Genomic DNA, 12,023 nt, shown 5'->3' on the forward strand with positions numbered 1-12,023 from the left:
ATTTATCATCTTCATTTCTTCCAAGAGAAGAGGCAGCTATGTTTGATGCAGTTGCTGTCATGAAGCAATTTAATATAAACCTGACTCCAGCTGTTCAGATGGCAGTAGAAAGCCAGACCACTGCTAAAATCTGGAAGAATAAGAAACCTGCAAATCAATTTTCAATGAAACATGAGATTATGAATGCTCAGAATTTTGTTGCTAGAAAGCAAGAACTAGAAGCAAAATAAGGTATTTTGAGCTTAAAGCTTACCATGAAGAACTCTTTGTAACATTTAGGATACCAGGTTTATTTCCCCACAAATAACAGTAAACACCAGCTAGTTGAATAATCCCAAATACTATGCAGGCCAAACTCCGAACACCTCCTCTGAGGATACTGGCAGCTCCTCACCTCCTTTCTTTTTTACGACCTGTCACTGCAGCCCAGCAGCTCCCCTGCCACTGCCACCCAGGTGACACCACCACCCCAGTAACCTTAAAACATAGCAGAAAGAAAAATCAGTAACTACAGGCCAACTACCTCAACTCCACACAGACATCTGAGACCTTCGCAGATGTGGGGAGCCCCTGGGTGGGCTCTCCGGGGAGGCAGGGAGGGAGAGGAGCTGGGCAGGGGGCGGAAGGACACACCTGTCCGCACCGCACTGCCCGCCGCCGGGACACTTCTCTGCGCCGCGGTGCCGCCGCTCCGTGCCGCTGCGCGCCTCAGGGTCACAGACGTGAGCTCACAGCTCGGCCGTATACATATATATGTGTATATATATATATATATATATATATATACACGTTAGCACACACGCAGCGGGGCCACGTAGCGGTGGGTGATCGCCTCTCAGGCAGATACACATACATAAACATATATATATACACATACGCACACATTTCTACACATATTCCCGTGAGGAGGTGCAGAAGTTCCTCACAGAGGCTGCCGGGGGCTGGCAGGTTTCCCGCTGCACAACGGGGGAGGCTGAGGGGGTGAAGTTTCCTCCCTCCTCCTCCTCCTCCTTCTCCTCTCCCCGAGTTACGCCGCGGAGCCGGGCGGCCCTGGGCGTCGGAGCCGCCGCCGGCAGCCCCGGGCAGGCCCGCTCCCGGCGCTGCCTTCCCCGCGCCGGCCTCCGTCTCCGCCCCGCCGGGGCGCCGGGACCCCTTCGCTCCCCGGGGACGGCCGCGGGAGGCGGCCCCCGCCCTTACCGTTGCAGAACTGGAGCAGCGAGGAGGTGTCGTAGAGGCTGCTGTAGCTGGAGAAGCCGTCCTCCATCCTGCCGCTGCGCTCCCGGCCTCCCCTCGGCTGTCCCGGCGGCCGCCCGCTGCCTCCTCGCCCACACGCTGAGGAGCGGAGGCGGCTGGGGCCGCGGCGGCCTGCTGCCTGCCTCACTCAGTTGCCATGGCAACCCATTCACTCCGCCGCGGCTGGGGCGGCGGCCGCTCCGCTCCGCCGCTGAGGCGAGGGGGGAGACCCGCGGGGCGGGGCGCGGCGCCGGCGGAGGGGGCAGTGCGGGAGCTCCCCTCACCGGCCGCGGGGCTGCTGCACCGCTCGGCGGCCGATCGCCCCGCGGCTTCCCGGCGGGCGAGGCAGCCTCCGCCCCGCGGCTCGCAGGCGGAGGGGAGGTCCCGGCGCCGCAGCCCTGTCAGAGCACGGCCGGCGGGATCTCGCGGGAAGGGAGCCGCTGGGCGGGTGCGGGCGGCGGGAGGGCCGGGGAGCCGCCGGCTCCAGCGGGGAGAGACGGGGGGACCCCGGGGCGGCGGGGCCAGCGAGGAGCCGCCTGTTTCGGCGGGCGAGGGGCCGGCGCGGCCGTTTCTCCTCAGTGGCCCCGCCGAGCCCCCGGGCCGCCCCTGCGCCGCCCAAAGCCGGCCCTCGTCTGGAGGAGAGGCGAGCCCCGGTGGCCGTGCCGCGGCCAGGGGCCCAGCGAGGCCGGGTGTCCTCGTCGGGGCGAGGTGGAGCGGGGCCACCTCCCGTCCCTGCGCAGGGAAGTACCCGCTGAGAGGACTGAACCAGAGTTACCGATCGGCATATCTCTGAATTCAAGCCAGAAGTTGTGCAGTAACTGTTGGGACAGCCTGTCAGCTGCGTACAGCCGCAGCGTCCCTCCCTGCTGCAGCAACGCTCTGCTCGTGCCTGGTTCATCTGAAGCTCCTTTTGCTTCTTCCACTGAAGCGACAGACCGCGTGTCGTTGCACCGTCTGTCCTCCACTGGTTTCAGTGGCGGTTCAACTGGCTACAGGACAGGGTTGCCAAGATAATGTGATTGATGCTCTCTTACAATAACAACAAACAAAAAAAAGATACATACTGTAATTTGTCGTGCCATTTTCATACAGTTTTAACTATTTAGTTTGAAGAATATTATACACTTTTCCAATATAGGATTCTAAAATATTATAGTTCAAAAAAACACACATAACACAAAACTGCTTTGATCTCATTGTGGGTCTTGGGTGATCACTGAGACCAGAATAAAAACGTGTCTTCCAGGCCAAATTCTGTTCCAAAGTAAATAAAACAGTTTAATTCAAAACAAAACCATAGTTACACACAAAAACAATAGCTGCAGTTCATGCGGGAAATTAGCGCAAAGTAATGTTGAAACCTGTAGGAAAGTATTATTCTCTATTGCTTTTTCTCAAGCCAGACAAGTTAAGAAATAATTTCAGCTGGTTTAAATATTTTTCTTTATCTAGATATGTTTAAAATGTCCAATCATGGTGAGATGAGGGTAGTGGTACAAAACCAGTGGCTAGTAATATTGTAAAATTATTTCATACCTTACAAGCTTCAATTTCTGTGCTAGGGATATTGAAGGGTCCAGTGACTGAAAGGCATTTTTATTTCAAGCTCCTCAAGGGACACAAGAAAAATAGTGCATTGCATATTGATAGCACCTTTGCTCTTGAAAAATGCCAGAGCACTTAACAAAGTGTATCTTCAGGCCTCAGTCCTTCCAGGAGCTTTTTGCAGGGCAGTTCCATCATGTGGATCTGCTTACAAGCATGGGTTCAGTATATACGAGTCTTTTCACCAACCACTAAACCGTGGTAGTGCTAACACAAAAATATGCTGTAAAATTAGGCAGAGATATCAGTTCCATATTAAAGTGGAGTGAAAAGTGCTCCCTCCTGAATTGCCAGTGCCAATATCGGTAGAGTTGAAGTCATCTCCAACACAAGTACTTATCCAGCATGATAGTGCTTAACTTGTATGTGACAAAACCAACTGTGTTTTATAGCTGCAGGCTATAAAATAATGGAAATTTATAGTATCTTAATTATATTAAAATTTTTTAAAAGGCATGGAAGATAAAATGACTTCAAAGATGCTAAAGACAATAGATTAACTTAATGTTCTAAATGAGCCATGATTCTTTCTCGTCTTTAAAATTAACACAGTTCCTTTAGGTTTTCTTATGACCTTTTCATGCATAACCCATCAGACTTTTCCAAGATACTATATTCTAAAAAATTGTACACACAGAGACACAGATGTGCAAGAGATTTTTGGCAGACAACTTCCAATAATATAAAAATGAAGACCATTTTTAACACAAATTTCAATGAAGAATTTCCTTCATTTTAAAATATTATTGCTGTGATAAGGTTATTCTTTTTTAGGTTGAAAAGTATTTTAATATGCTGTTTTTCCACCAGCTAGAGACAGTGTCAGCACAAGTAGTGTGCTGGCCATAAGATGTCAATGTTAGCTTAACCTATGCCTCCTTCAGATGTGCAAGTTTTGGCAAACAAATTATGAAATCTATGCTATCTAAATGTATTATGCCTGCAGTAAAAAAAATATGTCGTCAGTGAGAGTGCTACAAAGATGAGAGAAGTAAATGCCCAATAATTTTTACATCTCCATTTCAGAGAGCGAAGATGAAAAGTTACTCAGAGACTCAACTCTAAACCTGATCTGAGCGCAGCATCATAGATTACCCACCAAAATTAGTTGTGAAGGTGTCAGTGGAACCTATCAGCTCACCATGCTGCAAATCAGCTCAGTGATGTGACCGAAAATGATCTCGCCTCCAGTTTCTAGATGCTGTTATGATGCCATTATATTCTGAGGGCAAGGGTTAGGAAAGGAAAACAGTTTCATAATTTAATTGCAATGATTTTGAGACCTGTTACAATCTTATTACACTAAACTGCACCACAAGGCACAAAATGAAAAAGAAATTCTGTCTGGCTGTGGGAACAATGGGACAATGGATCTGAAGGATGCACCAGTGTGTCTGGGATTTCTGCTGGTACTGCAAAACAATGAAGACACTTCTTTCTATTGTCCACTTTTCAGTAAACTGTAGCTTTAATCATTTGTGCAGACACAAGCTAGTGCATTGGAAAATGGGAAATTATACAGACAGGAATGTGGCATCCTGAGCAATATAGTGGGACTGATGTATCTGGAGGGGATTTATTGCTGTACATTTGTGCACACGTGTTGTTGGCAGTGTCGGAAACTCTGTATGATGTTACATGTTGAAAGCTGTATTTTGTAACTAATGATTTAAGTTTCATTTGTATTGAGTAGTGTAATACAAATGGTAAGTGAGAACAAAAGAGCTTTTACCTATCCCTAGCTGAATTTTCAGGAATTAATACTCTAATTTTAGGACAAAGAAGGCTTGTTTCACTCTCCGTTAATAGGCTATAGTAAAAAAAACTTGATGTTTTACGTATTCCTTTTCTCTTTTTATTTCTATTTCTTTTGCATTACTAATAAATAAAAAAAATACTTTGCAGGATTTTCATATCAGAAGTATTGTAGCTTATAACTCTCAGCAGTATAGAATTGTGTAGTGTTATATGTTATAGGCAACTATCCTCTGAAGTCAAGAGCGAGCTGTCCCAGTCACCTTGTCAATATGAAACAAAGAAATCCGAGTTACCGTATGCTCTTAAAATCCACTAAAATAGCAGACACTGATTATATAAATCTTATCCCTTGTACTGTTTACATTTAGCAATAGCGTTGAGAGAAAAAGCCCAATACCAGCACGTTTCACCTGGCTGGTAGAGAAGGACTTCGGAAGAGGAACTTTCCCTTCTGAGTCATTTCTGTGGCTCTGTCATTTGAGGGCATCAGGCTGGTTTCACCATGTGGCAGTAGTTTGGACAGTCTGTCCTTTGTACCCAACACCTGGATCTGTGCTAAAGGCCATTGCCTTCAGTGGGCTTCTTTGGGGAATGAGATGGTTTTAAACTGAAAGAGGGGAGATTCAGGCTAGACATGAGGAAGAAATTTTTTACAATGAGAGTGGTGAAACACTGGCACAAGTTGCCCACGGATGTGGTAGATGCCGCATCCCTGGAAATGTTCAAGGCCAGGCTGGGCAGGGCTCTGGGCAACCTGATCTGGTTGAAGGTGTCCCTGCTCGTCGCAGGGGGGTTGGACTGCTGAAGCAGGTTCACCAGAGCAGATCGCACAGGAATGTGTCCAGGTGGGTCTTGAATGTCTCCAGAGAAGGAGACTCCATGGCCTCTCTGGGCAGGCTGTTCCAGTGCTCTGGCACCCTCAAAGTAAAGAAGTTTTTCCTCATATTCAGATGGAACCTTCATTGGGCAAAGTATCACTATCAGCAAATGTGCTGGTTTCACTAAAATTTATCAGTGGATATAATTATAGCATCTACTTTACCATGACTAACTTTTGAAGAGTCCCTCAAGCTCTTTAGCAATTATTTGATATGTCACGTTTACTGCCGTATGATCAAAGGGAGCTGAGCTCAGCTCTGTACTCACTGTGTTTCCATTTAGGATGTAACAGTCCATTTCACAGTCTTACTTTATGAAGCAGTCAGTCTCTGCTCAAGCCTGGAAGGTTTTAAATTGCGTGTTTGTTCAAGTTTTGCTTTTCCTCTGTGAGTCAGAAGTTTCAGCCATTAAAAAACTGAAGCACTGCAACACTTGGTGCCTGGCCCTGGCCTACAATCCAAAACATAAGGCACCATGCCTGTGCTTCTCCCTGAATAATCTATCCCTCATTAAAAACAGACGAAATGGGCACTTCTTCCAGCCGTTCACCACTGGCACTGGGAACTGGGTGGTCTGAAAGCTGGTGTCAGAGCACTGGCCTCGTTTCGCTGACATGATGCTCTGCCTCAGTGCTGGAAGATGCTGTGCTTTGGCTGGAGCCAGGGCCAGTGCCGGGCAGCCGTGATGCCCAGCACCAGCAGCACCAGCAGCACCAGCACCAGCACAAGCAGCATCAGCATCACCAGCAGCACCAGCACCAGCACCAGCACCAGCAGCACCAGCAGCACCAGCACCATCACCAGCAGCACCAGCAGCACCAGCAACATCACCAGCAGCAGGCAGCTGAGCACTGCAGGAGCCTCGGTGAAGGAAGAGCCAGTGCCTGGGCTTTAGGCACTGCGGATGAGATCAGCACTTAGCAGAGGGGGGCTCTGGGGTTAAGTTTTGGACTTAGCTGCCTAAAATCTGCTGAAATTCTGATTTAGACAGATTTTAATTTTTTTTTTTTATTTTTTTTTTTTTAATTTGCCCTTTCTATTCAGTGAGCAGCAGCAGAGATTGTTTGGGGTTTTTTAAGAGAATTTCATGCAGTGAATAAATTGTCTTCATTCTTCTGAAGTGGCTTTTCCTCACCACTAGACTATCTCCAAGTATTTTAGTGGGATTCTCTGTCAGGGTCCTGTCATAGGCTCAAATAAGGATTTCTTCTCCTACTGTGCTGTAGGAAAGGAAGAAGTGCCTTGCCGCCCAGTCTCCTTTATGAAAACACTTCAACTGCTGGAATAATCGTTCATTCTAAATAGCAGGATTCCAGCGTTTCAGCCACAGCAGGGGTCTTCATGAATGTCACTACAAAGCATCCTTCATGCATGTGGGAAAGATGGGGTGTGAGGGGAGGATCACCATTATGCCAGCACAGTCTGAGCACATTAAAAATACAGTATAACAAATGTGGGATGAAACCATCAAAGGTATGCATGTTTTACAATCCAAATGAAAATATGTTGCAATATGTCTGTATACATCATGTTATTTCAAATGACATATATTGGAATTGTGGAATTTTCCCCATAATTAATAAGAATATTCTTCATCATACTGCCTGGGGGAAAAAAAATATTGCTTTGCAGATTGATTAATTTGTAAATACAAAGAGAAGGCTTTGAAGATGAAAAGAATAACGCTTTGCACATCTCTGCCTCTTCCCATTCAAAGATGGGAGGCTGCTCAGCAAACAGTGATGCTTTCAGACTTGCACCACCTTTTTGAGCTGAATGTTGTCTTTATTTTACTTATTTGGAAAATGAGAGGGAAAACATGACAGAGTCGAAGTCACACCAGGAAGTCAGTGACAGAATAAAAACAGAATTACTACCAGTTGAGTGCACTAGCTATAAGGCTATCCTGCCCACAAACACTGAATGTATTACTTATACGGTTTATCATGAAATGCATTCAAGCATAGCACCTGCAGTAGAAATACCCTTATTTTTGTAAGGTACTCCATCAAGCTGGGTTCAATGCACTTCAGTGTATGTAACGGCCAGCTGCAGATTTGTTACACCCACAGATATAACATTATGATACTAAACTGTTGAGAAGAAAAATGCACTACAGATACACAGGAATGAATGCCTTTTCCACCTTCTGTGCAATCTGTGTGATGGGAACAGCATTTCTGAGATATTAATACTCTGAGAGATTGATGTGAAGAGGCACAAGGATGCATGACATCACACAAAGAAATGGTCTGTCCACTCTTCAGAATTACTTCTTTAAGGTTTTCATTTCTAGCTCAGCTCTGCAAGCCTATTTTTGGTGGCTTCAGTCCTATGCAGAGGCTGAAAGCTTCCAGCAGGAGAGCTCTTTGAGACCTGTGTGTTCAGGGACATGAATCGTGCCTCCTGGTAGAGTTGCTTCTCTGGTTTCCCATGCAACAGCTTTGGCACAGGTTCACCAGTTCATCAGCCAGGACACAGCAGGGTCATTCCTACAGGTCTGTATCACTTCTCGTGGGGGATTCCCTCCCACAGAAAGAACTTTTTGCAACCACCGAGTCCTCAGGGTGCCCCAGGCAGGTAGGTGTGGAGAAATGCTTTCAGCGAGTATGAGAAAGGGATGCTTTTGTGTTGCTAGCACTGCATTGACGCTCCTCCTGCACGTGACTGAGATAATATTTTTTTTCTCAGTTCTTGTGATGTGATTGTAAAAATGTTACTATGACAATAACTATTCTAAGGATCTATTTTGTGCATATATTTAAGTCATATTTTGTTAGAATTTAATATCTGGTTTATACAAAGCCACAACCATATAAATCTGTGCCATGTGAATTAGATTACAGAAGAAAAAGACTAGAGCAAAATATAGTGTAGATACATGTTTAAAAAATACTGAACTTAAATAACTCTAACTTAAAAACTTAAATAACAGCAGAGCAAACTGATCATTTAAGGTGTAGACAAAAATTGCCATTTTTTAACAAAATTGTACAAAAACAGCCATTCTGTTCAATTTTTAGAATGAGCATTTTAATTTGACTGTAGCAATTTACAAGAATGTGTAAAACCCAGAAGCAGAAACCAGGATATATGTCCAAAGAATATATGTCAGCTATACTGTGAGAGAGAAGTCTCTTTCCTCTGCAGATACCCACAGCACCTCTGAACAGAGCGGGTACCTCAGCACTATTTCTTACGTTCCTTGGTCAGTAGGATGGTGGTTTAAACATGTGCCTTGTCAGACATGATATTCATAATTTCCCAGCTTCCCATGTCACTGTTTCACTGTCTTCAGGATCCAGTATAATTAAGGGCATCTCACGGGAACAGATGCATACTAAGAAAATTTACTGTCGGCCATGTAAATAATAGAGCACACATAAAAATGTGTGTGTAAGATGAAGCACCACATCCGTTCAATATATTAATGTTAGAAGGGGCTAGCCAATGTCATTTATGTCACTTTCTACATTTACAATAAGAGCTAAAATTGGTAATTTATGTGGCTGGAAATTTGCCCAGTTATGGAAAATGAACTATGGCAAGTGTCTGGAAAGGTAATTGGAAAAAATACTGCATTTCTTTTAGTGATCTTATATGTTATGCTTCTTCTAGTTAGGAGTTTATTGGAAAAGCTAATTTGCTCTACTAAACAAGTCATAGAAAGTACTTGCAGAGTTCACCTCTAATCTTAACCCCTGCCACCATGCATGCTCATTTACCACCTCAACTAACCTACCTTAATGTTTTGCTTATATGTCTCTGGTATCTTTCATCAAACACAATATTAATAATATCAAAAGAGGTAGGGGAAGAAAAAAGACAATATTCCATTTGTATGGTGTGGGTCATTTCTGCAGGGGACAATACAAAGTCCACTGGTTCAAACTCATTGAATTCCCATGAGCTTTTCCCGAGCAGGTGAAGGAGCGAGAGGCTGGAAGGCAGGGTGACCTACAAGGGATACGCAAGAAAATCAGCCCACTACACTCACAGATTCCTTTGATATCTGCTGGAGCCCAAGACCACCTACATCGAGACCTTACATCTCTCCTCTGCTTATGCTGCCTCAGCCTGTTCCTGCTTTCCCAGTACAAGATCCCAAGGCACAACCTGGGAATGGAAGAAAACAGCTAAATCATCAGCTAATCTAAACTTGGCTGGCTTGAGAAAAAGTAATAAAGAACAATCCTTTCCTACAGTTTTCAACATTAACTGATTTCCAGCATGGACTGTAGCTTTTATTTTTGTGGGTAAATATAGTTTTGTTTTGGACTAAACTGTTTCATTTAGTTTGGAAGAGAATTTGGCATGGAAGAGACTTTTTTGTTCTGGTCTCACCCAAGGCCCATAATGAGATCAAAGCAGTTTTGTGTTATGTGTGTTTTTTCAAAGTAATTTATTTCTGCAGATTCACAACAAGTGTATCCAGAAATTTAGAGAACATCAGTTTTTCATCTTTTGATATATCAAACTTAAGACATAAAATGCAACAATGTAAGTGGCTGAATCAAAGAAGCTTTCACTGAATTGCCCAGGAATATTGAGGTTTAAATTGCAGGATCAGGTCCATACAGTAATAAAATATTTAGCTTTTGGGGAAAGAATGCTGGTTGTTCTTAAAGCACCTCTGCCAGCCAGTGCAAGGTGTAGGATTACTAATCCTCCTCAGGGGAAGCCATGCGTGGCATTCTTTGCTTTGGCGGTGGCATTCAGGAGTCTTGGACAGACGAAAAAGTAACAGGGGCAATAATGACGGTCTCTGAATGAAGCCCTGAGAAATAGTCCAGGCCCTGCCGCCTGGCTGCCAGCCATCCAAGTATGAAGAACAATTGTACATTTGTTTTGGATACCAAGTCATCTAATTTTAAAAACGCTTTCTGATGCAGCCCTTTAATTCTTAAGTATTTCACCACCTGATGTTTCTCTCTCAAGCTTTCAAAGAAGCAATAGAACACCAGAGCTACAGATAAGGGAAAAGAGGGAAACTAAAAGGATTTTGTCATTAGTGCAATCATAATTCAAGACAAAAAGGGTAAGAAGACAAGTTCTTTTCAACTTGTTGATGCCTGATAACCCCTCCTTGTCCCCCCACTTTCTGACAGAATAATGCTGGAATAAAGACTAGAGTGAATCTCAAAAGAAAAATATGTGTTGAGTGCCATAAATTATACAAGCAGATGCAGCCATGAACTAAAGAATGAAGAACATAAAACCCCTGCCGCGTGCACTGGCTGATGAAGGGCCGGAGGTTGCCAAGGGACAGTGCGTGACCATGGCGCAGTCCAAGCCAGGATCTCGCTCTGAACATCAGCCTGCAGCCCTGTCACGCAGGGGCTTGCTGCCCTAAGGCATTCTTCATCTTAAACAGCTCTTTTACATATCGGTAGATGTTTAATGAATGTTTTGGCCGTAGCCAGCTTGTGGCATATTTTGCAGATGTCTGAGAAATCTTGCAATTAAGAATTTTGCATCTTTTCCCCAAATCATCCCTTCAGACAAATATTCCCACATGAAGGTGAATGAGTCCCCCTAGACTAAGGGATGGGTAGAATAGGCCACCAGCCAAGTCTTCATCTGCTGTAACCTTGCAGAGCACTATCAGCTTCAGCTGAAGTCTTGATTTCATTACTGTTTATTTGTTAGAAAAAGTATTACATAGCTTAATGGTGCTACATACAGAAATAATTAAAAATAACCTAGCTGGCTGGCTAATGCTTCTCAGAGACTTAATTCAGCTAAACACTTGTTCAGCAAAGTCTAAACTCTGGATCCAGATTTTTCGGATTTCAACATCTACAATATCTCCTCATTTTTCATGGCATTTTCTGTTTCAAGATATCAGCAGCTCTTTTCTTATTTAGCAATCATTTCAGCAGGAAAAAAATAATTATGCAACTTAGCTTAATTTGACCAATTAAGAAAAAAATGCATTTCAAAGAAGTTGATGGCATTCATTTTATATCAGCAAGACGATTTAACGAAAACCTGTGTAAGACTGTGTAAAAGGACAGTTTGCCAACTTCGCTATTTTAAATGTCATGTGGTGGCCATCCAAGAATAAGGAATAAATAATACTTTGTGCTGGAAAAAAATACATATGACTCATGATTTTCAGCTGTCATACATGTGAACTTGTGGACAATGATGCAATTAGAGACTAGAAGCAGAGCACAATATCTGTTTACGTTCAGCTCTGCTGAGCAAATCAGAACTGCTGGAGGACTGCAGAAAAAATGTCCTTTTCTCTCTTGCTCATGTCCTCCATGGGCTATGTACTGCTCTGAGTTACATCGTATTTGTGCAATACAAGTAGAGGATAGTCTTGATAAGATTTAGCATTTAGTACTTTTTCCATTTGTCTGATGAAGAGTGTTCTGTCATTCATTCACCATTTCCTTCCATGTGAAATTAGGAAACGCGGCATGTGAAGACTGAAACCCAGGGTTTTTCCATCCCTGCATGTTTTCCCTTGGAGCTCAGACACTCAAGTTATCCCAGTGTAGAAGGAGAGGGAATGTAGTGATACAGTCTCTGACTTCACCA

General features: G+C 44.1%; 1 protein-coding gene across 7 annotated transcripts in view; it reads right to left on the reverse strand.

The window, feature by feature from the left end:
- EML1 (EMAP like 1) overlaps window positions 1-12,023 on the reverse strand; it is a 128,309-nt gene that overhangs the window by 81,787 nt on the left and 34,499 nt on the right. For 6 of the 7 annotated variants that reach the window (XM_065637121.1, XM_065637122.1, XM_065637120.1 and 3 more), the window contains exon 1: window positions 1,198-1,511. The exons of the other annotated variant lie outside the window; for it this stretch is intronic. In XM_065637121.1, coding sequence (XP_065493193.1) covers window positions 1,198-1,264 — 67 coding nt within the window. In that variant the 5' untranslated portion in view covers window positions 1,265-1,511. Of the gene's footprint in view, window positions 1-1,197; window positions 1,512-12,023 lie in introns of those variants that run through there. 7 annotated transcript variants of the gene reach the window in all.

This window comes from Caloenas nicobarica, chromosome 5 (assembly GCF_036013445.1).
Source record: "Caloenas nicobarica isolate bCalNic1 chromosome 5, bCalNic1.hap1, whole genome shotgun sequence".
Classification (NCBI taxonomy): domain Eukaryota; kingdom Metazoa; phylum Chordata; class Aves; order Columbiformes; family Columbidae; genus Caloenas; species Caloenas nicobarica.